General features: G+C 47.2%; 1 protein-coding gene across 5 annotated transcripts in view; it reads right to left on the bottom strand.

The window, feature by feature from the left end:
• The window catches only part of BPTF (bromodomain PHD finger transcription factor), a 1,855,127-nt gene that overhangs the window by 1,702,728 nt on the left and 126,980 nt on the right, over positions 1–25,419 (bottom strand). For all 5 annotated transcript variants that reach the window (XR_013598794.1, XM_078654332.1, XM_078654328.1 and 2 more), the window contains exon 2: positions 20,535–21,357. Coding sequence is in view for 4 of the 5 variants with exons in the window: in XM_078654332.1 (XP_078510458.1) it covers positions 20,535–21,357 (823 nt within the window). In the remaining variant the exon portion in view is untranslated. The remainder of the gene's footprint in view (positions 1–20,534; positions 21,358–25,419) is intronic.

Here is a 25,419-nt window from a genome sequence, read left to right as displayed (position 1 = left end):
CACAGGAGTGAAGGGAAACACCAAGTACACAAACTGAAAACACTTTTAAAGCCAAAAGTGCACAAAATTCCAATAAACCCTTGAAAAAGCCCTGTCTGGTGCCGCGGGTCACACCGGACGGTTCTGAAATCATGCCATTCACTCTGACCCTAGCCAGTGGTGTTGTGTAGAACAGCTTGATTTGAGTCATGAATAAAGGACTGAAAACCATACGGGTCAATATCCGAAACAGATACGGCCATTCTAAGGAGTCAAACGCCTTAGTGGCGTCCAGGAAAACTGCAGCGGCGTGCACCGTAGGGTGGAGGTAGTGTAGGACCAAGAATAGCGTTCTCAGGTTATGCGATGTGGCCCTACCGATTGGTCAGGGAGGGCCACCATCGTTAGGAGGGGCTGGAGGCGGTTTGCTATGAGTTTGGCATACATTTTTACATCCACATTTATTAGGGAAAGGGGCCTGTATGAATCCAGCGCTGTATCTATTTTATCTGGTTTTAGCAGAGTTATTATCAGCGCCTCGCGCATTGAGGGTGGTAAGATACCCGTCTCCAGCGACTCCGCATATACAGCGTGTAGACGTGGGGCCAGTTCCTCTGCGTATGTCTAGAATGGTGTCGTTAGGCCATCCGGTCCTGGAGCCTTATTCAAAGGTAACCCATTTATCACCTGGGTGATATCTGAGATAGTCGTGGGTAGGTCCATGTATCTACGATGGGTGTCATTGAACCAAACTAGGGCAATGGAATCTAAAAAGTCCTGCAAATGCTCCGGGATAGTCTGCTGTGTTGTAGTGTATAAGTCAGAGTAGAAGTCCCTGAATGTGCGCAGGACTTCAGCTTGCCCTGTAACTGTATGACCCTCTGGAGTGTTAATTGTGTGTATAAAAGTGGCTGAATTGTATTTACTGATCATACCCACCAGTGTGCGACCAGGTCTGTCACCTTCCCCATATCTCCTTGCCTCTGCGTACTTGCCCAAGAACTTGAGCTCCCTTTGGGCCTCCTCTGCATAGTCTAGTAGTTTCGTTTTTAGTACCGCTGCCACCCCAGGTTGGGGGTCCAGGCAGAACCGATTCTCAAGGTCTTTAACCTGAGTCTCGAGGGACGCCAGCATGCCCCTTATTGCCTTTAGGACTCCAGCCTGCATGGCTATGCATTTATTTATTATTTATTACAAGATTTATAATGCGCATGGCTGCCTCAGCGACGAGGCGTCCCAGCATTTACCCCGTATCACAACCTTGAACGCTTCCCATAGAGTCGCTAAGGTGTCTACCGAACCTGAATTGAAATCAAAATAGTCAGTGATGTCAGCTCTAATCTCTTCCTTAAAGGCCTCATCTAGCAGTGCGTGTGGGGGCAGTTTCCAGCTAAAGGCTCGGGATGGTGCGTCTGGAAGAGATAATTTGAGCAAACATGGGGCATGATCCGATAGTAAACGAGCTAGGTGACCTATGTCCGTCGTCCAAGAGGCCACATCTGAGGACACCAGCCAAAAGTCCAGTCTGGACCAGGCCGCATGCTGGTTCGATATACAAGTGCCTTCACGGGTTAGTGGGTGTCTAACTCTCCAAATGTCAAGCAGGTTCCCCTCGAGCATTATATCGTGTAGTGCATTACTGGCATGTGGATGTAACTGCCGTGCAGCTCCCTTTCGGTCTAGAGCATCGTTTAGAACAACATTAAAGTCTCCTCCCCATATCACAGTCGAGCAATCTATAGAGGAGATACGAGCCCATACTTCTCTAAAGAATTCTGGTGAGTCAACATTTGGTCCATATACGGCAGCCAGTATCACTGACTTTCCGCCCAGGCACCCATGGAGTATTATGTAACGTCCTTCCGGGTCAGTATATACCATATACATGGTCCAGTCTAGGCCTCTACGACTAAGGATTGCCACCCCTCTAGCATAATTCGAGTATATCGCCGAGTGTACCCCCTCCCATCTACTGTTTCTTAGTCTCTGTGATGGTTGCGAGTTTAGGTGCGTTTCCTGTAGGAAACATATGTTAATTCCGAGCCTCGTTAAATATGCATGCATTAAACAAGCTTTCCTGCTATCATTTAGTCCCCGCACATTCCACGTTAGGATTTTACGAATTTCAACATTCATACCCATTGGAACAACCACCAGAAATCGTATCCATGCATTCCCCCTTCAATCATTTCCCACCAGAGCAACACATTAACAAGCATAAAGCGCAGATACCGGTATACTGTTAAACCCCCAACAATCCTAACCCACCCCCCACCCACTCCAACCCCCCAATCAGGTGGAGTCAAATCCCCCCCGAGCCACATAAAGAGTGGAATAATTCGAACTTAGGGAAACCCCCCATGAGGGCGAAGAAGCAAAGGCATACTCCCCTGTTTACATAGGGTGGCCAAGGGGAAAAAAATCGCAAGTTGCAGTGGAGCAGGCATCTCGCACAAGTAACAATGGAAAATTAAACCATGGTGCACCAACATATCCTAACATCATGACATTGTAAGGCACAGAGGATCATAATCAAAACTTCTAGTCTTCCGAGACCTTTTATGTACAGCTACAAATCCAACAAGAAATGACATGTACTTGCAAATATCACATCTCTGCTGGCAGCTAGGTGTGGTAATAGATCAATCATTGTCACTTAGGTTGTCCGTTCTCAGTTTGCGGGGTATAGGAGCGAATATGGGATTTTAGCCTGTAATAATAAAGGTTTAGCAGGGAGAAATTCTCTTCGCGCCGCTTGCACCTTTGGGGTAAAATCAGGATAGAAGGAGATAGAATTTCCCTTATGATTTATTTGACCCTTTTCCCTTGCCAGTTGTAGGATGGTGTCTCTGTCCTGGTAATTCAACAATTTTGCGAGGATTAGCCTCGGGGTGCCACTCACTGGTGGTTTCGGGCCAAGTGTTCTGTGAGCCCGCTCGACTATGAACACCGGGGATAGATGAGGGTTCAACAGCTCGTGTAGAAGGTCCTCAATATAAGACTCCACCTTGGTTATGGCCGTTGTTTCTGGAATCCCAAGGACTCTAAGGTTATTCCTCCTCGAGCGCGCTTCCAAGTCGTCATTCTTATCTCTTATAACTGTCAATAACTTATCCATGTGGAGAAGCTGTTCCCTCGTTTCCTGTTGGAATTCATGATGCTCATTATGTCTATTTTCAAGACGGTCCAACCTGGTTTCGTGCGTGGATACTTGGGTTTTGACCGATTCCAGTTGAGAGGACATGTTGTCCAGCTTTGCATCTACGGTGCGTAGGCTGGAGCGTATCTCCCTCATCAGCGAACGCAGATCTTCTTCCTGGCTTTCTGGTTCTGCATCGCCGCCCGAGGCACCTTGTGCTTCAGGGTCAGGTCCTGGAGGTTTCCCAGTTTGCTTGGCCTCAAAAGTAATTTTGTCCCGTCTCGTGTCGTTTTCCCCCCATTTCGCCTGTGCACCAGGGGGTCCTAGACCAGGGAGGTCGTCCCGCACCTTTTGACGTCTGGCACACTACTCGCTGGTGGGGCGTTTCTAGCCTCGAGGGCGGGGAGGAGAAGAGGTTGCAACTGCCCACATGGTTCTCGAATGTATGGAGAATCTCGATGACACCTTCAAGTGCCGGTCAGTCTAATTAGCAGTGCCACCACATCACGTAGTAATAAATGCATGTCTATTGGCATCAGCTTTCTTTACGCTAGCAGCAGAGGCCGCAATTTCAATGGCGTGTGCAATGCCCGGGCTCTGCGCGGTCTCACTGTTTTACTGTTCCGCGCTGTCGCGACAATTCTCACCCCCACGACTGCAGTTCTTCATAATGGCGTGGTTTCACTACATAGCACGCCTCCTCAAGAAGTAGGGCCAATTGCATGTGTTTTTCGTCCCGAGCCTCACAGCAGTCCTGTTCTCTGGTAACCCCCTAGTTTACTGGTCTGTTGTACTTTCCCCAGTGGTCACCAGCGATAATAGGGCAGCTCACCGCGTCCCAGCTCAGCCCGCTTATCCCGTAGATCGGTGTAGATCTGTGGCCCCAAAGTAGTAAGTGCCTGTCTCGGTCCGTAGCCAGATACTATAATGTGTGTGTAATGTGATATAGCGGTTCCTGTTGTGCCAGTATCGCATTATTAACAGTATGATTCCCAGTCCGCCATCACCCGCCCGGATCTTCAAAGTAAATTATCGAGGGTAGGGTATTCAAAATGGCGACACCCGTAAGGTTTCAGGGGCACCTCATCGTACCTCAGGTGTCGCCATCTCGCAGATCCCAGGGCGGCTCTACATCCAAGTTGGAATACAGCACCCGCCTCGAGCGTTACATGTAGTGCTCCGGGTGCGGCGCATGCTTGCACCGGTCAAGTCGTAGCCGGGCCTGCACGTCCTCGGACTTGAGTGTCCTGCCAGCCGACGATCGTCTCCCCGTCCCCGGATCGCAGCAATGCGGCACACCGCTCGGCACTGGCACTGGCGTATGGGGGTTTGATCAGCTTCATTCCTTGCCAAACATCGAGCAGTAGGTGCACCAGGGGTTCCGCACCACAGTGTGATGCCGCCTGCTCCCTTCTCTCACGATTTTATGTAGGATTTTGAAAGGATTATGTCCTTAGCCGGCGGAGCTCGCCTGAAGCGCGGCCATTACGCAGCCCGGCTAGCCACGCCCATCCAACATGAAGTCCTTAAGAACTGCATTCAAATGGTTGACAATCTTAGTTCAAGAGCAAAATTCAGACCCTCCTCCTCACATAAATTGGTGCACAAAATACTCTCCAATACTCTCCAAATATTCTCTTGTAGAAACTTGGCGTATCCAACACCCTCACTCAAGAGAATATACTTTCTGCTCACCACCTCACAAATCATTCTCCAGAATTGACCACATACTAATATCCAACAACAAGGCCAAACGATATCAGAGTCTTCCACTGAACCCAGAGTAATTTCAGACCACTCCACCATCTTGGCCTCAATTACACTTGCAACATCTACACCTACTGATAAGTCATGGTGACTCAATCCTGACTTTTTAAAAGACAAAAACCACGTAGACACTATTTGGGAAGCTATTTCACATTTCTTTCATGAAAACCCATCAACCGATTGCTCTCCACAGGTTCGCTGGGATGCCTTTAAGGCTACCATTAGGGGGTACTCATAGGAATTAGCGCCCACATCAATAAATCTGCGAAAGCACAGATAGGTAAATTGGAATCCGAAATTAAACAAGAATGCAGCCACCACTCCGAAAAGGGCACCCCTCTGCTTAACACCCTAAACTGGGAAGAGTATGAATATAATAAACTCCGGAGTAACAGAGCTTGCCAATGGGTGACCAAATCTAACACAATAAGACTAGGCATTAGCAACTCCCCGGTAAAGTCCTAGACAGCTACCTACAGTTTAAAAAAAAAAAAAAAAACGATTGACCCCTATCAGAGACAAAGAGGGACAGTTACACCTGGACCCTTACAAAATATCAAAGATTTTTCTAGACTTCTACGGAACATTACAGGATGCAAATACAGTTGTTAACTCCTCAAATAGCTCAACACTCCTCAACAAACTAAAACTCCCTAAATTGGATTCTCAACGCCAATCCCTGCTTAGACTATTACAGAAGCGGAACTCCAATCAGCCATTAAATCTCTCACAGTTGGTAAAGACCTCGGGCCACCTAACCTTATAGCCTACTTCTATAAACTATTTATGGATGAATTGCAATTGCCTTACTAGACTTCTTCTGGAACTATGCAGAAACCGATTACATCGGAGGAACCATTGCAGAAGTGATCATAGCCCTAATACCTAAAGAAGGCAAAGACCATACCTACCTTAAACACTACAGGCCGATCTCACTCAACAATCTCGACTGCAAGTATTATGCTTAAGTCCTGGCGAACCGTTTCGAGCCAATATTTCCGGCTCTGATCAGACCATAACAAGTTGGTTTCCTCAGAGGCAGGCTCCCAAACGACAATATTAGGCTCTTAGGGCATGCAATACAAATTGCTAAAACCCAAAACGCACTAGTAGTAGCCATTACACCTGATGCTGAAAAAGCATTCAATAAGGTTGTTTGTCCTTTCTTGCAGGCCACAATGTCCTGTTTCAACTTAGAGGAGTCATTTATTAGTATTGTGAGGGCCCCATATGCAAACCCATCTGCCTAAATCAGGTCTAATGGCATACTATCGGACTCATTTCAACTTAAACAAGGCACGAGACAGGGGCCCCCCCCTTGTTCTCCTCACTCTTCATATTAGCCACTGAGCCACTGCTACTCTCAAGCAATGAACACCAGAAGGGCTACTCCTTTAAAACGGCGGCATACATCAATGACATCCTTATAATGACAGATCATGCAGACTCTGCTATCCCTGTAAATAAAGCAAAGATAACGGATTACTCCTTGGTCTCAGGTTACACCCTTAAAGATGAATCAGAGGTATGCCCCCTTAACTTTCTCTGCACTAAAGAGGTCCTGGGTTCCTCCAGCTTAGAATGGCAACACAACTGTCTTAAATACCAAGGCCTTGAGTCAATGACAACTTTAAGACTCTTTATGGTGAATAGATTCAGTAGATAGGTGGATGGTCACCAAAATGTCTGATGATGTGGGACAAACTGTAATCCAGAACAAGCATTTGCATAGCCAATGGGTCTCGCCTTTGGGACCTTATAAGTATTTAGCCATGCAGCTTATTATACTGGGTGAAATAAGGTGTAACAGAAATCAAGATAGGGAGACAGACTGTGTCACAGAGACAGTGGTATGGAAGGAGCCTGCAAAATCAAGACAAGTAGAGGGTCAGAAACAAGTAGCAGGAAAGAGGTCAACCGAACCACAATGTAAAAGAGAGAAATATGCTCTGTGTTAAAGTGGGACAGACAGGCAGAAGTAGAGGGTGCCATGGAGATAGAGGCACAGACAGGTAAGGGCCAGGAGAAAAACAGGGGCATAGATAGTCAGAGTGACAGCACTGGGATAACACAGAAGAACAGACCCAGAGAGAGAAACGGGCAAAGAGATGGCAGAGGGACAGATATATAATGAAAAACAGACATATGGGCAGAGAGAAACACACATACAGAGTCAGAGGGATGGGCACAGAGACCGACATGGAGGAGGAAAAGTGAGGGTCAAACTCACAGCCCCATTTGTTCTCTCGTTCAGTGACTTTTACTGTAAGTAGATAATTCCATTTAAAGCATCTACTAAGAGCAGAGGGTGTGAGGTTAACGTAATGTATACCCCTTTATTTAAGTATTATTATTATTCTCTCGGAAACTCCACTGCCAGCCGGCTTTTGCAGTAATACAAAGTAGGAGCACGGACGAACATTAAGTGCACAGAATCTCCTTTATTTGGATTGTACTCTGTCGGCCATTACAAGTTACAGCACCAAAGTGCCTTGATCACTTGACTATTATTATAAGCAACTTGATACACTTAAACAGCAGCGTACATTTTCCTTAACAAAAGTGGAAGAATTCCAGATGCAGTTCCCCCAAGCAAAGAAAATATATGAGAATGAATACTGATAACACGAGTAAAACTTAAATATGAATAAACACAAAAGAAACCCCCCCAGAGCATGACTTATACACTGTTGCTTTAAAGCACATTTTCATCCATAAAATGAGTCTTCTACATATTAAAGTTAAGTATGCTACAGGTGTTTAAGACAACATGGAGGCCAGTACTGCATAGTCTGTGACTCGCAAGTTAGCACTCTAGATTTTTTTATAAACAGAGTTGAGCAAGAGTGAGAGAATGGTGGAGCCTGGTCTTCTCCAATTATCGTCCGCCGACCCTGGTTGGTGCCGCCTTTAAACTTCTTCCGTGGTGCGGAAAGCAGCAACTTTATGGGAGCAAATCCACGTGTGGCAGCAGTGGAAGATGCTAGTATGAGACAGCCTCCAAGGGAGGGAGTGGCCACAGAGGACGCACCCCAAAGCTGCTTCCTGGGACCCCGACACACCACCGTGAACATGATGAGCAGACACGGGGAGAAAAGCGGATTAAAGGCACAACCACACACGCAACCACAGAAGCGCCCCGCTGTAAATTAAGAAAAAGTCACAAGCAAAACAACGCGAGCAGAAGAGAAGTGATGGCGAGTAGCAACACAGAGAAGTGGTAGGTGGGAGGTAAAAAAAGAAACAGGCCACATTTACAGCATCTTGAGCTCAGGAATGATGAAAATGTGCATCAAAGTGAGAGGAGATAATGGATCAGAGCAAAAAAATAACCACTGAAGGCAGTACATTAGAAGCGTTCCGTGAGTGGTGCGTGCACGGCCAAGTGGCGGCAAAAGTAAAAGCAAACAAGCAGCAGTTGTTTGGAAGCAATCATGCTTGTGCTGGCCATGGCCTTGCAAGATCGAGCAGCCATACGTTTTCAGTTAGCACACACGCCGCTGCTCGCTCTCGCAAGGTGGATGCCAGCACAAGCACGAGTGTAGGGAAAAGGAGCAGACCGATGGCTAAATACCCTCCTAGAGCAGCGCATGCGCACTGTATAGGCGAGACCTAAAAATGGTTATCACTCTGATTGAAAACTACCTTCTGAGCATGTTCGCCATTCCCTGCTAAGATAAAATTTTCCATACTACAGATCGCATCCTTACATTTATCTGGAACTTCAAAAACCTTGTATATCCCCCCAAAAAATATCTGTCTCCCTAAACATCTGGGAGGGGCTAATCTTGCCAACTTTAGGATATATCAACTAGCATTCTTTACAGCCCAAGGTGCAAAATGGCTACATGACTTTGTAACCCCATGACTCTTTCTGGAGAAACGGCTAACTGACAATCTACCTCTGATCTCTCTACTAACCATCTCCAAAGACCATCACATACTTAATAATCTGATTCTGAAACACACTAGAAACGAATTACTATATCTTGACCTACGCCTCTCAACCCTGAGAGTCTGACACTTCCTACAAACTTCTATTTGGTTTAATAATGATATTAAACATGACACCAACATATCAATTGGAAGTCTGTGGAGATCAAAGGGCATTTCCTCTGTAGGGGACCTTGGCTCCAGACTGGAACCCGTATCGTTTTCGGATTTTAGACAAAAATAAGACATTGATCCTTCAGATTTTTACGACTTCCCAAAACTCAAAGTAGCCATTTCCAAATACAAAGCCTTTCCTTTTAAAGAAGCCTCAGTAACAACTCTCCTCGCATCACAGTAACTCTGCAACGCCCCCTACAACCACGTCCATAAGATAGCATCCATCTATACAAATTTCGACCTCCAACCTCCTCAGCCACCGATCGGCCACCCTCTCGCCACATGGGAACAACTCGGTACACCAAACAAGACCACTCTGATGACCATCTTCCACTCAGGAGCACCCTCCGACCCCTGTCCCCAATGACTTTTCAACCTCAGAAGAAACTAGATCAGTCTCCAACTCACCATCATCCTCAACACCTCGATAACCACGGCCACTTTCCACGATGCATAGAAACATGCAGGGATGAAACCAATCCTCAAGAAGCCCTCGGAAGACCCCAGCGAGCTCCAGAACGACTGATCCATCTTGCTGATCGCGTTCCTTGCCAAAGTCCTGGAGAAGGCCTTCAACATACAACTCACCAAACACCTGGAGAGGAACAACCTACTGGGCCCCTGCCAATCATGCTTCAGAATCAAACACAGCATTGAGACAGCTCTAATAGCCGCAGAAGACTACATCTGCACCCTACTAGACAGAGGAGCTCCAGCCACCTTGAGCCAGATTGAGCTCTCCCCAGCTTTTGGACACTGTCTCCCCCCACACACTTATCAATCACCTAGGCCAGATCGGCATCACAGATGACACACTGAAATGGATAGCATCTTATCTAGCAGGACGCACATAGAAAGTCTGATTCCCTCCCTTCACATCGCACAACACAGAGCACAACATATGCAGAATTCCCCAGGGCTCATTCCTCTGCCTAACTCTGATCAACATCAACATGACACCACTCGCAGACATCGTCACATTACATATCGTTCCTACGCCGACGACACCCAGCTCGTCCTATCCCTCTCAGCACACCCCACCACGACGAATACAGTATAAAGAACGTCCCAGCCTGGATGAGGGTCAACTGCCTTAAGCTCAACACGGACAAGATGGAAGTTTTCATTTTCTGCAAATACACCACCCTCTGGAACTGCTCCTGGTGGCCATCGCAACTTGGACCCAACCCCATTCTGAAAGACCACGCCTGCAACTTCAGCATCTTCCTCAATAGCGATCTATCCATAAAACGTCAAGTCAATGTAGTCTACTAAGCCTGCTTTCACACACTCCACAAAAACTTGAAGTGGCTCCCCACCTGCACCAGGAAGACAATAATGCCGGCCCTCATCACCAGCCGACAGGCCCACGGTAACACACTATGCAGGCACCACCATAGAATTAATGCAAAGACTCCAGTCAATCCATAACGCAGCTGCCAGACTGATCCTCAACCTGGCCAAGAGGACCCACATCACCCATTAACTGAAAGAGTGCAACTGGCTCCCGGTTCCCAGAGAGGCCAGTTCTTACTCCTGACCCACGTCTACAAAGCTCTCCATGAGCAAGGACCCAGCTACATGAACCACCAGAAGCACTTTCACAACCACCCAGGAATCTCCGCTCTGCACACCTTGCCCTCGCAGAGATCCCTCACATAAGCCGCAGCCGCACCGGAGGACGTTCCTTTTCCCACCTTGCCGCCAAAGCCTGGAACGCCCTCCACCTCCGCACTGCACCCTCGCTGACCGACTTCAGGAAGAGATTCAAGACTTGGCTCTTCAACTGAGATATGCAGCACGAGCCTGGAGACCCTCATGGGTAACAAGCAGCACTATATAAATATGACTTGATTGATTGATGTGCAATTCACGACCAGTGCGCGTGTGAATAGCCAGTACCTAGAAGGGTTTTTCCAAGTGGTCAATACAGGTTCCAACATTGTGTCATTGAATGGTAGAAAGTATTCTAGATCCACCGAAGACAGATGCAGGATTTCCATCAGGAAGCAGTTAGCAAGGACACTAGGTAAGCATGTTCTTTTGTCTGTGATAAAAAAGCAACACAGGTGCTGTACCTGTGTTGCTTTCTTATCACAGACAAAAGACCTTGCTCAGCATGAGGACTAGAGTGATAATGTGGGTCAATGTCTGAGGATATGCCAAGACCACAAGCCTTTTGGAAGTCTAGGAAAAGGCCTGCATCCCTGTGATTAGGAGTGAGGAGCTTATCCACCTCAAAACCTTCCACCATGCACCAGTAATCTCTGTTGGGCATGTCAAAGGGATTATGGCTGAATATTTCCGGCAGTCGAGCAAATCTTAATGCTACAGGGAGAGCCTCCACTAGGGGCTAGCATGTGAAGGAGGTTCAAAATGTTCTCTCGTCACTCAAGGAACGTCCAAAGAGAGCGGAAAATGCATGATAAAGAGGATTTCAGGCATAAGGTCGACAAAAGTCTCAACATTACTGGTTTCAGTTAATGTCGAAAAAGCTTTAAGCCAGGTGGACTGGTATTTTTTGTCTCATGTCATGTGTGCTATGGCCTAAGCACCCCCCATTTCTTATTGATGATTAAGTCCAGTTAGAAAACTTTAGCTGCAAGAAAAATATTTGATGATAATGCTTCTACCAGCTTCAGTTGCCCTGGAATACATGCTATGGATGCCCACTGTTCCCTCGCCTTTTTGCACTGGCTTTAAACATAAAATTAGCAAGGAACAGCTGTAGTATACAATTCGGATTGGCCATACACAAAAATCAGAGATCATTCTGACTTTGAGTAACCCGGCTGTACCCTGGTCAGGTCTAGTGTGGCACCTACGAGACTTTTAAACATTATCCTGCTATAAAGGTAATAGGAGGAATTCATAAGTTCTGAATGTAATTGTCGTAAGAAGCGTATACTGTATTCAACATAAATATCCATCAGAAGGGCATAAACTAAAGCTGAATATTTGGAAGTTCAGATTTATTTGCAGATGACTTACCTATAGAAAACGTAGAATTCAGTACTTCTTGAAGAAATGATATGGGATTTTAGTTGATGGGCTCCTTTTTTCCTTTCTTAGATGCAAAGGATAGAGGTTATAAAAATGTACATTCTCCCAGGACTGCTCTAGCTCTTTCACGCACTCCAATTAAGGAGAAGGCAGGATTTTTTACGCATTCTAGCAAGTAGTGAATAATTTTATTTGGAACTGCTCCTGTACCATGTTACCATTACATGCCTTACAACATTGAAAGCAGCAACAAGGACTCAAAATGGCAACCTTCATGATTTACTATTATGCTACTCAAGTGCAGCTCTCTTGAGACAGTCTAAGATGAAAAACTGAAAAGATGGGAGCCTTATTGAAAAGGCAGCAATGGGACCTTCCTGAATATTTTACAGGTTTTCAATAGAAGACAGACTGCAAAATGCCTATCCAAGCACCACATTGAACTTGGTTCAGTCCAGTAGGGACATCTTAGCGACTATGCTATATTTTACCTCCTTCCTTCTTCACGCACACCCTGCTAACACATTAACGCTGATTTTGCACCAGCACTATAGGTGGGTCCCTTGGATAACTAGCACGCGGGACGTTGTAAACCTATTGCAGATATATTAATACAGGGTGAAATAAATAATTTATCCAGTGCAAACAATAGACCGGGAATGGAGAGTCTGCAAGATTGGAGAATGCTTAGCTCAGGCATCGGGCACTCTACCCCTCGATGAAAGAAGTGGATACTTCCTAAAAAAAACTTGTTGAAAATTCTTTTTCATCTGCTACTATAGCTAAAGGCATACATGAAAAAAATGTGATAAACTTAGCAAAGGATCTTTTCTCTAGAGAATTCGAATGATTGTGAAGGGATTTCTACAACAAATCAGTGAGTATTCAGAAGGGAGGTTCATTACACAATTGGTTAAGGATGGCATTGCACTCTATCGAGATTGTACTGAACGTTTTGAGCAGTGAGTCATACTGTAGATGGGGATTTGAACAAGTGGGTGGTGACTGCACATGATGGGAATGCAAATTAGTTTTTGGTCTGTTGTGGGAAAAAAACATGGAGTGAAACTGTAGGAACCCTCTTTCTGATGACCCAGGAATTAATGATCTTAACCCCGGGTTGTTGTGATGTTATCCCTAAATCTGACAGAAAATTGACTTAACAATGTTTTAAGAGAGCCAAACTGGAGACTGATTGATTAATTTAGTAATTAATTAAAATCAATACAAATACCACCATACAAACAGTGTATGCTATTACTGTTCTTCAGCTGAGGTCTGCATCTATTATACCAAGACTCCATACATACAATGAAAGAAAGTAAGGGAAGAGAAAATACATTTAATACAATATCATGAAAACAAAATTATTAGTCAAATCTGATGCCTTTCTCTAAGCAAAACTTTTGTCAAGTGTTTTTAAAAAGTATTTAAAAAAAGAATTGCTTATCATGTAAACTCCAAGACATCCTCTGCATTTAAACAAAATTTGAGCTCATCTGTACTGTGTCTTATTCCATATTTAAAAAATATTGGCTTTGCCAGCAATTGCCATTCCATCTTCAGTCCTGGGCAGCAGCATACAAGGTGCTGTATGGTTTCTTTATGATATTGGCCGAGTGGGGGCAGCTCCCTTTATGTTGATCAGCTTGCTCTGGATGTCTTCACTGGAAAAATCACGAGGTGCATTCTCATAATCCGTTGGTAACATGCCTTAGTTTGTGGCTTTTCTAAATAATAGTGCATGTCTGGTGACAGTGTTCCAGTGGAAACATAACAGTGTTAGCATATTAACAATGGAGTATCTGATCAGAAATATCCATGGTGATTATATGAAGTTTGAAGCACTGTTACCAGACTGTGTGCCCAAAAGCATTCCAGACTTGGCTTTTCCTCCCAAGCTCACATCTGTAGGTCTGTTGACTTGAGATGTAAATGGGTTGTGTCGCAGGAGTTCATGTTGGAGGTAGAGATGGTTATAAAAAATGGCAGGATACCGGACTCTTTCACAATTGTAACTGCTTCTTCTGATTACTACATGCAATGTTATGCAACTCAGTCCTCTATGGAAGCAGATGAAAAGCTAACAAAACAAGATCTAACGGTCTAAAAACCCCAGCACCAAGACCGGTACAACTTTGGACTCGGACTCACCCCCCCCCCCCCCCCCCAACAATGCAAGAAACCCACTGACCGCTATGCATCCCAGCAGCCCATTTCACTCTAACTGGAATACAAAATCCTGACTACAATATTCGCCAGGACTTTGAAGGGGCCTTTGATTAAATGAGCTGGACCTTTCTTCCTCAAGTACTTGAAAAATTAACTTAGAACAATATTACTTTGCTCTAACAATATTGACTTATATGCTTAGTCCTGGACTCACATCAATCAATCAATCAATCAATCACGGCATTTATAGAGCGCGCTACTCCCCCGGGAGGGTCTCAAGGCGCTGAGGAGGGGGAACGCTACTGCTCGAACAGCCAGGTCTTGAGCTGCCTTCTGAAGGAGAGATGGTCCTGGGTTCGCCGAAGGTGGGTGGGGAGGGTGGTCCAGGTCTTGGCTGCCAGGTAGGAGAAGGATCTTCCTCTGGCGGTGGCTTTGCGGATGCGTGGTACGGTGGCGAGGGCGTGGCTGGTTGATCGTAGCTGGCGGGTGGGCATGTAGAAGGTCATGCGGTCGTTGAGGTACTTGGGGACCAGGTCGTAGAGGGCCTTGTGTGCGTGGGTGAGGAGTCTGAACGTGATCCTCTTGCTGACGGGGAGCCAGTGCAGGTCTCTCAGGTGTCCGGTGATGTGGCTGTGTCGTGGGATGTCCAGGATGAGTCGTGCGGAGGCGTTCTGGATGCGCTGGAGTCTTTTTTGAAGTTTGGCTGTGGTTCCGGCGTAGAGGGTGTTCCCGTAGTCCAGGCGGCTGGTGACGAGTGCCTGGGTGACGGTCTTCCTGGTTTCAGTGGGGATCCATTTGAAGATCTTGCGGAGCATGCGCAGGGTGTTGAAGCATGAAGATCAGACGGCGTTGACTTGTCTGGTCATCGACAGGGAGGAGTCCAGGATGAAGCCCAGGTTGCGTGCGTGGTCTGTTGGCTTGGGGGCTGGGGGCCACCAGGAGTCGTCCCAGGCGGAGGGTGATGATCCCAGGATGAGGACTTCCGTCTTGTCTGAGTTCAGTTTGAGGTGGCTGTTCCTCATCCAGTCGGCGACGTCTTTAATCCCTTCGTGTAGGTTGGCTCTGGCGGTGGTAGTGTCGCTGGTGAGGGAGAGGATCAGCTGGGTGTCGTCGGCGTAGGAGATGATGTTGAGGTTGTGTTGGTGTGCGATGGCTGCGAGGGGGCTCATGTAGACGTTGAAGAGGGTTGGACTGAGGGAAGATCCTTGTGGTACGCCACAGATGACTTCGGTGGCCTCGGATCTGAACGGGGGGAGGCGGACTCTCTGGGTTCTTCCGGCGAGGAACGAGATCATCCACTCCAGTGCTTTCTCTCGGATCCCGGTGTTGCTGAGGCGCTTCACTAGGGTGTGGTGGGAGACGGTGTCGAACGCCGCAGAGAGGTCCAAGAGGATGAGGGCCGCTGTTTCCCCGTTGTCGATCAGGGTTCTGATGTTGTCGGTGGCTGCGATTAGGGCGGTCTCAGTGCTGTGGTTGGCCCGGAACCCGGACTGCGAGGGGTCGAGGGATCCGTTCGTCTCGAGGAAGGCGGCAAGCTGTCTGTTGACGGTCTTCTCGATGACTTTGGCCGGAAAAGGAAGGAGCGAGATGGGACGGTAGTTCTTGAGGTCGGTGGGGTCCGCCATTGGTTTCCTCAGGAGGGCGGTCAGCTCGGCGTGCTTCCAGCTCTCCGGGAAGGTGGCGGTGTGGAAGGAGGAGATGATGATGTCCCAGAGATGGGGTGCGATGATGGCGTCGGCTTTGTTGAAGACGTGGTGTGGGCAGGGGTCGGTTGGTGATCCGGAGTGGATGGAGTTCATCGTGCGGGTGGTGTCTTCGGTGCTGATCGGGGTCCAGTTGCAGAGGGTGGTGGTGGCGGGCGTTGGTTCGGTGATAGGGTGCATGGTCTGTGCGTCGAAGCTGTTGTGTATGTCGGCGATCTTGCGTTGGAAGAACGCGGCGAGTGAGTTGCAGAGGTCTTGCGAGGGAGTGATGTCGTTGTTTCCGGCGTTGGGGTTGGAGAACTCTTTGACGATGCTGAAAAGTTCCTTGCTGTCATGGGCGTTGTTGTCCAGTCGTTCTTTGAGTGCCGACTTCTTGGTGGCGCGGATCAGCTGATGGTGTTTGCGGGTGGCGTGCTTGAGGGCGGTCCTGTTGTCTGTGGTCTGGTTGAGCCGCCAGGCTTTCTCCAGGGTGCGGCAGTTCTTCTTGGATTCCTTGAGTTCACCGGTGAACCAGGGGGTTTTCTTGCTTCCCGGTCTGCTGGGGGGGTTCTTTAGTGGTGCATTGTCGTCGGCGCAGGCGGTCAGCCACTTGGTAAGGTTGCTGGCTGCATTGTTGGGGTCCGTTGTGTTGGTGGGGGTGTTCTGGCTGAGGGAGGCGGTGAGCTGCTCGGCGGTGATCTTGCTCCAGCTCCGGCAGGGAACCTGTTGCGGGTGGTGGTGGGTCGCAGTTTTTCTGAAGCTGAAGTGGACGCAGCTATGGTCGGTCCAGTGGAGTCCGGTGGCGTGGCTGAAGGAGATGTGCTTGCTGGATGACGGGGTCAAGCGTGTGGCCGGCGTAGTGGGTGGGAGTGTTCACCAGTTGCTCGAGTCCGAGGTTCGCGAGGTTGTCAAGCAGGGCGGTGGTGTTTCTGTCGTTGTTCTCCAGGTGGAAGTTGAGGTCCCCTAGGAGGATGTCGTCGGTGGAGGGCAGGGCGTGCGGGCTGACTAAGTCTGCGATGCCTTCGCTGAATTGTGTGCGTGGTCCCGGAGGTCTGTAGATGAGGGTTCCTCGGAGGGTGGTCTTGGGGTCAGTGTGTATCTGGAAGTGCAGGTGTTCGGCGGCGGTGGAGGTATCGTCGGAGTTGGTCGTGATGCGGATGGTGTTCTTGTGTACGATGGCGATGCCTCCTCCCGTCTGGTTGACGCGGTCCTTCCGGGTGATCTTGTATCCGTCCGGGATGGCTATGGCGATGTCGGGCGCTGAGGAGGCGTTCATCCAGATTTCGGTGAGGAACGCGACGTCCGGTGCTGTTGCGTCGAGCAGGTCCCAGAGTTCCACGGCGTGCCTGTGGACGGAGCGGGTGTTCAGCAGGATGCACTTCAGGTGGTTACTGCTGGTGCTCGACTTGGCGGGGGTGGAGCAGGTCCGAAGGCAGGTGAATCGGCAGGCTTGGCAGGTGAAGGGTCCGTGGGTGCGTCTTGGGGCGGCACGGCAGCAGGCAGGGTTCCGGCCCGCATTGAGTGCGTTGAGGGTGGCGGTGTCGTAGGTCCGTCGGTTGGTCTTGCATCGCTGGGGACCAGGGGTCCTGGCGCTGGGAGGTGGGAGCGGGGAGGGCACAGAACGAAAAGGGGGCGTGGCCACTTGGACGGCGGCGGGAAGCGGGGAGCGGGGCTGGCACAGGGGGACTGAAACGAGCGACAGATCCAACACAACAATGAGCAGGGGACAGCAGCGATAAAAAGGCAAAAACAATTAGGGAACGAAAAAGGTTAAACACAATCGAGAAGGCAAAAGGAAAAGGCAGACAAGGCAAAAACAATTAGGGAAGGAAAATAGGGTTACAACACAGTAAAAGCAATCACGCACACGCAAAATACGGCGGGGGGGCGGGGAACAGAGAGGCAGGTGCAACGAGGCTGCGGGCAGCAGCGAGGAGAGGGGCACACACACAGCTGGTGGCCGTGCGGCGCGGGGGTGTCCTGAGAGCACGTGTGTCAAAAGCACTTTATCCACACCTTTTCTGACTAGGCAAAGCAGTCAAGAACATCCTTTACAAATGTATGCAGTCAGTGAACAATGGTGGGCTGGGAGATGCAGATATCCAATTACCCTACTGGGCTGTCCAGCTCATCCCCATTAACAGCTGGTTCTTTGAGGGAAAGGATGACCCATTCCACAAGCTCAAAATCTAGCAACTGAAATGGCCTGTATTGTTGGGTCTTCTCTATGGTTCTGCAACACCTTGCTTACTTCTCCCGGTTATCACGGTCACTTTGGACTATTGACATAAGGCGTTGAGGTGAACACATTGGAATGGCAAACCTATGCTGGAGACCTCATTATGTCAGGGAACATGGTTTGCGCACTTTGCAAAACTGGTAGGCTTCCAACCCTGGATTCTGTGCAGGATCTCAAGACTAGGAGACATATGAGAAGTGAATCACATAAAATCAATCGATAAATTGAAGGAGCTATTTGTCCTTCACAACTCCCACATTTATGCTATTTACAATTGCCACATGCATTAGAGGCCCACAGAGCAGACTTCATTATTCTCTGTGACTTTAACCTCTATAAGGTAAAGTCACTGAGAAAGAAGGGAGTCTCCCAAAACTTACCACTCCTTGGAGAGAATTACTTAGGATCCTCTGAGAAAGAGTAAGAAACTTTTTTGCACACACTTTCCAAATAACAGGTGATTCAAGAGTGTTGGCCCCATATTCATTGCATATCGGGCATGGTAGTGGAGTGGCCTATCGTCCCTGAGCCAGCGTAAGTAATCACGGGGCTGTGGACAACTTGAGCAGTCGCATGAGCATCCAACATTGGTGGGGTTGGGTCTTCTTGCAAAGTAAGACAAAGCACATCAATTGGAACTTATTCAGGGCACCCCCAATCAGTGAACGGTTCATAAGTAATGACTACTGTGCTGAGACATAAGCCGTAAGACAGTTAGGATTTGAGGGCCACAACTGAATACCCTGAATACAGCGGAGCCAACAAGGGAAATTGTTTTAAATGTGAAGATATCAACTATGCTCTGAATTGTGCTGAGAGGTACAACACAGCATGTTTTGTTACAAAAAACCTTGAAAAAAGTAAATTTACAAAACAAATATGAGATACAATTAATCAATGCCAGATTCCATTTCTCAGAAACCTAGGTTTAAGTGGACTGGAACTATGGGAAAAGGGAGTTCTTTGTGGTGGGGAAGAAGGGTAATAAATGTACTGAATACAGCAATAATTTGCTAAGAAAACTTTTTTAAATCAAGCCTTCATAATGCAGGTCACATTCTCTATTACTTTGTCAATGAAAATGCAATAAAAATACCTTTTACTTTGATGGCTCAGGCGGCTCACAGGGCAGTGCCATGATTGATTTCTAAGTCAAATGGTCAGCATCTTGCTAGTTAGGCGTTTCATCAGAAGCAGCAGCAAGGTCTGAGCGTGTGATGGTGCAGAAGCAGGAGGCATCGTGTCAGAATCATCAACCATGAAAGGCCAAGTTCATACTTGGGGATTGGCGCAAAGTAAAAAAAGACCATGTTCAAAATATGCAACATGGCCAGTCGAAAAGCTTTGGCCTGGGAAGGGTTGGCAGATTGAACCAAGTACTTCAGCTTCATCTTTTGAAGAACCAGGATCATTTTCTAATACAATAAAGAGATCAGTGGCATTGAAAAGTGTCACCAAGTCTCTGGACAATCCTGGGAGAGGGAATATTTCCTCAAGGAAGAAAACATCCCCTTCACATGGCTTTATTTGTGTGGAACCTTGGGGAGATTGATCCCCATCAGGAGACTTCCCTGAAAGAGGAAAGTGGGCCCATTTTGGATTGTCTTTACAGACCAAATACAATTTGCAATCCTGCTCTCCATTGACCTTTGATTGTATGGACAAATCAGGAGCTGCAGATCAAGGAGTTCTGATCGGAACCCAGACGACAAATGCAGATTTTGTTTGGAGATGATGAAGAAATCCTCTTGTGACACCATGGGCAGGGTTAAACCCAAGGATCCTATGAGTTCACGTTTAATTAGCTGTAACTAACAAAGATCAGTGCTAGATCCTCCCAGGTCAGAGAAAACAAAAGTCGGACATAGGGCACCATATATAGCCCAATGACATCACACAACATTGGGTAACATAAGAAGAATTAATGGGCGGAAATTCCACAAGCAGTCTGGAGGCTGTAGGATTAGATTAGGATCTGCACAAAGTAGTATAATTTAGAAGCTACACATTTTTTTTACGGATTACAGGTTCTGCACACCAAAAATGTGCATATATGACTTCATGATTCTACAGCCCGTACATTACTTCAAACTAGTGCAACTCAAAATATAGCCAGTGTTTTTCAGTATATTGATCCAGTCACTACAACGACGAGCACCAATTTTAAAATTAGAATTATCTGGAAGGTGAATTATTTAAAAAGCAATATTAATGAGAATGACTGCAGAGATATTGTAGACTGCATGTATAATGATTTTTATGGTGTCCTTCATCTACAGGTATAAGTAAAACTATTCCCTTTTTAAATGTTCACTTACTTCACAGTACATATTTCTACTACACAAAACTAATTGTATACATAAGTATCAGAACAAATAAACTCTGCAAACTAAAAAAAAGAATTTACAATGCTTATTCATAACACCATCTTATTTCTACTTACACAATAATCCTACGATTTAGGAACCAGTATTTTCGTCTGTGTCGGTCATATCCAATTGGTTCATGTCGAATGTAGGGTTTATTTTTTTGGATTTCGGGGACACAATCATGCACACCTGGAACCTTGTGTGCCACGCAGACTTCACACTGCCATTCATCTTCTGGTACCTCCTCAAGCGGTGGTTTAACACACTCCAAGTGGTATACTGCAGAACAGGTTTCACAGCATAGTAAATCCCCAAGTTTGTGACAGACCCTACAATGGTCATCATATTGGATAACACCTTCAGACATTAATTCCTCCCGTGCAATATTTGTTGTAAGAAATTGATCCACTAAAAAATGCAGAACTTTGATTTTACTGTTTATTGGTCCATATGGATAATCCTCCATTTCTTGATAAGGAAGAACATGATGGTATTCCATATCACTCTCACAGTACACTCGCACAATTTCAGGCCACGTCATTCCGTCAATAAAATACAAAGTAGAATTCACGCTGTCTTTGATGTCTGCGGGTCCAAAGGTAGTATTGGAAATATCTTCTTCACGGAGAACAGCTTTCAAAAGCGCTATGTGCATCTCTGCCAGGAGAGTGCATTGTTCCTGACACATTAGAGCAGCGCAGAAATCTTCAAAACGAAAAGGAGATAGCCGTAAAACCGTACCAAAGTTCCGCAGTACCTCATAGACAGCGTTAACTTCCAATACGTGCTCTGTGGGCACCATCAGGTCTTCTGAAGATTTAGGAAGTTCAAGAGGGGGGATGTCTTTTTCTTCCAAAATGGGGGAGCGAGGTCGATGAACCCTTGGTTTTCGCCTGCCTGCAAAATAAAGTACAAACTGTTACTCATGTGAATTAAAACTTCAAACCTGCATACTAATATCAAAGAGGTTTGCATTCAACTATGAAAAAAATCTGTACTAAGAATTTTATGCATAACTCTCTCCAACAACATACCTCAGTTTATGAAATGTTTGCTGTACTACAGTCAAACTCAACACAATTGTGAGAGCAAAGCAAAAAACTTCTAAAAGGGCTAAATATTTTTGACACAAATTAATGAATTTGATTTACATCACAAGCAACTTGTAACAAACACATATTTTAAAATCAAGCTACAATAGAAACATCTTAGGACTCTCCCGCTGCATAGCAGAGACAAAGGCAGTGAGGATGTCCTTAACAACTACTGTAGTTCACTGTGCCCCAAGAGGAAGCACCAATACAGACTACGAGAGAAACTCTGAAAATATGGGCACTGCTCAATAGGGACATAATGGAGATCTGTTGTAAGGCCAGAAAAAGATAATCCTGGCAGCGGAACAGAAGGGAAGAAAAACTGAGACCCCAGATTTCAGTGACTGAGGCCATCTGGAAAGTTAAAAGGATACTACAACAGCAGTGGAAATGAGCAGGGCAAGCTATCACAATAACAGTGTGGTAGTTTTGGAAGGGAGAGCTGTTTGGATGGGATGGTTAAAGGAGCAGTGGAGATGAAAAGAAATGTGAAAGGGTAGAGGAGGAGGGGAGAGATGGGTATGAAAGGTGCAAAAGGGATTCTGCCACAGAACAAGAGAGGCGAAAAAGCAGTAAAGTTTGCACGGTGTTCAACCCCATGAAACTTAACAGTAAATAAGGTCCTTTACAGAAATGGCATTAAGAAAATCCATCTCATTGCCAAATCTTATTTTAGGATAAGTGGTATATACATATACACAAGCAATTTGCTTATACATGTTTGGCCACAACATGATCTATAAACACACAACTATATTAGCAGTACCTTAGCATACAATTTGGGGCTTTAAGTATACTATTCATAGTGAAATATATCAATGTAGAATGCTGCTTCCCTTTGACAATAACGATGAAATCCAAGTGTATTAAGTACTCTAAAAAGAGCAGCCAACAAAGTATCTCACTACTTAGAATTATTAGAAATCCTTTACATTTCAATCAGTCAAAAATCTTTATTCCGATTTATATTCAAATCCATAATAGACAAAGATATACATAAAAGTAGCATATATCATCCACAGATATAAAAGAAACGAGAAGTAATATATTAAGAATGTAAAATTTTACAATCAGTATTCAAGGGCTGGTCACAAATAGCGCAAATTGCATATTCCAATTTTTAAAATAATTCCAAAGGGTAATTTATCTACATTAACAGACACATTTGACTATTAAAAACCGACAAAAACATTTTATCACTATTTAAAAAGAACAATAATAAAAACATTAATCGGCCATGGCCCTTCTTGAGAATCGACATTTTAATATGAACGAAGATTGTACAACATGTATGCACACTTCTCATAGATTATAAAAATGCAAGGGCCTCCCAATGGTAAATAACACCTTGTGACAGGAAAAGGGGGTTGTAGAATAGAAGATCTATTATTACAGTAAAATTACAAAATAACAAAATGAATCATCTTCTGTGTTGCCTTTCCGTCACATGGGCATTTCGGTAAGCTCCTGGGCCACAGATCTGTTGTTGGAAAGACCATTAAATGATGATTCAGTACTAGGCGTAATCTGGTCAACAAAATCTGCCATAGGTAACCTTGTATCCCCAGTACGTAGTGGCCCATACAGTACCCTGCGTTCTCAATTCATATTCCTTTTACAAACCATGATGGATGAGGGCGTGGCCAACCACCGAACATGGAGGACGTGCTCTAGAAGAGCTCCGTGGGCGGACCAGAGAATCCGGTTCATATCCGTGAGGTGGTGGGGGTATCCACAAAAATACTCTGCCCTACTACGAGTTGGCACTGCAGAACAAGCGAACTAAGGCGAGATAACCCCGCTGGGTGCCGAAGGCGACGCTTGCGGTGTGTGCAGCGGATGGCCGCCATGTTCTGAGGACTGGCCCGTGCTGGCTGTGGCGGACCACGAGGACATTGGAGGTTTGCAGTGTCCTGCCATGCGGTGCCCCAGTGCGGCCTTCGGATATGTAGAAGTGTAGACGTTCAGTGCAGACGCCCTGAGGTGAGAGCATGACTGGGCTACAGGGACCGGAGACCTGCCTCAGGCTGGGAGCAGAGTGCCATGTGAAGCCAGGGGCACCAACACCTGAGAGAGGCAGTGGAGGTGAACTATGCCTAGGAGGAGAGAGCGTGTCTCCTTTGTCGCATGGAGGGCGCCAGACACTGGCATCCATCACGCGCTGCTTGAAGCTGGCCTGCGACGACCCACTTGAAACATGTGCGTAGGTGCTGTGCCTCGTGCCTTGACCGACAGATGCAGCTTGTACTCTCCTTCCTGACCTCGGATGAGGGGGGCCGCCAGAACCCATTGTGAGTCCTGCTGAAGGAAGACTGGGCGGAGCGCCTGCAGGGCGGAGCCTGCTTGCAGCAGTGACTAGTATGGAGGCCTGCCCGGGCAGAGGCGGGCGATCTGCAACCCGGCCTGAACTCGAGAAGCGGCCTGTCTGGTGATTACTCTGACCCCAGCTTCCCCCCCCACCCTTCAACCTTGGGGCGATGGTACTGCTGGGGCTACTACCTGAGCTGGCCGGCGGGTTGCTGCTCCTGCGCTGTGGCTGGACCAGCTGGAAGCATTGCCACATAGCTCCGGCCCGGGGTCTGAAGGCCTAACCCATGGGTGCTGCACTTCCAGGACCTTGATTCGCGTGGCCCCAGCCTGTGTGTTCCGTCGCCTGCATGGTTGTCTATTGCGCTGCCATAGCGCACTGTGTTCCCTGCTGGAGATGGTCTGACCTGGGCGCCTGTGAGGAGGTGGCGGTAAAGAAGTCTGAGGCCTGGCCTGGGCCGAGGTGGGTGGTCCGCAGCTTGGTCCGTACCCGAGGAGCGGACTGACTGGTGCTTTCTCAAACCACCCTCCTCCGCACTTGGAGTGCTGGTACTGTTTGAGCAGGCCATATTCCTACAACTGCTGTGGTCTGACTGCTAGATACGCTGACAAGCGATGTGCCGCACCGGTACTGTGACTGGGCTGGACCTTCTAGGGGCATTACAACTTAGCTACGGCCTGGGGTTTTGCGGACTGGCCTGGGGTTTTGCAGACTGCCCTGGGGGGGGCTACACCTCCAAGACCCTACTACGAATTGCCCCAGTCAATGTGTCCTGTCACCCATGCGATCAACTACGCTGTCTGGCGCCACGCTGCAACACAAAGGCAATGTACTTGGGCCTGTGCTGCCCAAACCGACAGGATACTTGGAACAAAGAGGGGGTCGGGGAGAGTGACATGTGCACAGAGCGCACAACCGCATTGGGACATCTATTGCAGGGGAAGGGGAAGCAGCGCCGTATCCAGCCTGTTCGCAAATCCACTGCCAAGAGTCCATACCCGGAGCAGGTACTGGAGGGTTGAGAGGCAGCGCTTCTCACCGCAGCGACGTTCAGAGAGCGGGACCCCCCTCTCCTCGGGGGACTCTTTTGAGGACACGAACATGCAGTCAGATTCCGAAAACAGTCTTGCTGTATTCTCGTCCATTACTCCACAAACGGAGAATGATTATCTAGGGTAGCACCCACCCTGGATGATTAGGCAGGACTGCTCAATGCCTAGCGATTCGTGGGTTGCAGATATAGGCAGTCTTCTTACCTCCTCCTATCATATAATACACCTAGCAAGTGATCATGGTCCGGTAAAGTGAACTACAAGCAAACCACGAGTGAACTCCTTGGCACAGGATCCACTTCCCCTGGAGCAACTGCAAGCCGATTTCAGTTGTTTGAATTACAATTTGTATCATTTGTTTGGTCTGGACCTAGTATTGGGTAGTTACATGGGTGGTTGTTTATCTGGCTCACCCCTCACCACAAGCATGCAGGACCCCTTCCACATGAGAAGGCAAGCCCCAGAACAGCGTATGCGCAGTTATGGCCACACAGGGGAAGTAGAC

Source organism: Lissotriton helveticus, chromosome 7 (assembly GCF_964261635.1).
Source record: "Lissotriton helveticus chromosome 7, aLisHel1.1, whole genome shotgun sequence".
Taxonomy (NCBI): domain Eukaryota; kingdom Metazoa; phylum Chordata; class Amphibia; order Caudata; family Salamandridae; genus Lissotriton; species Lissotriton helveticus.
Note: the sequence above shows the minus strand (reverse complement) of the source record. Positions and strands in the feature narration are given on the sequence as shown.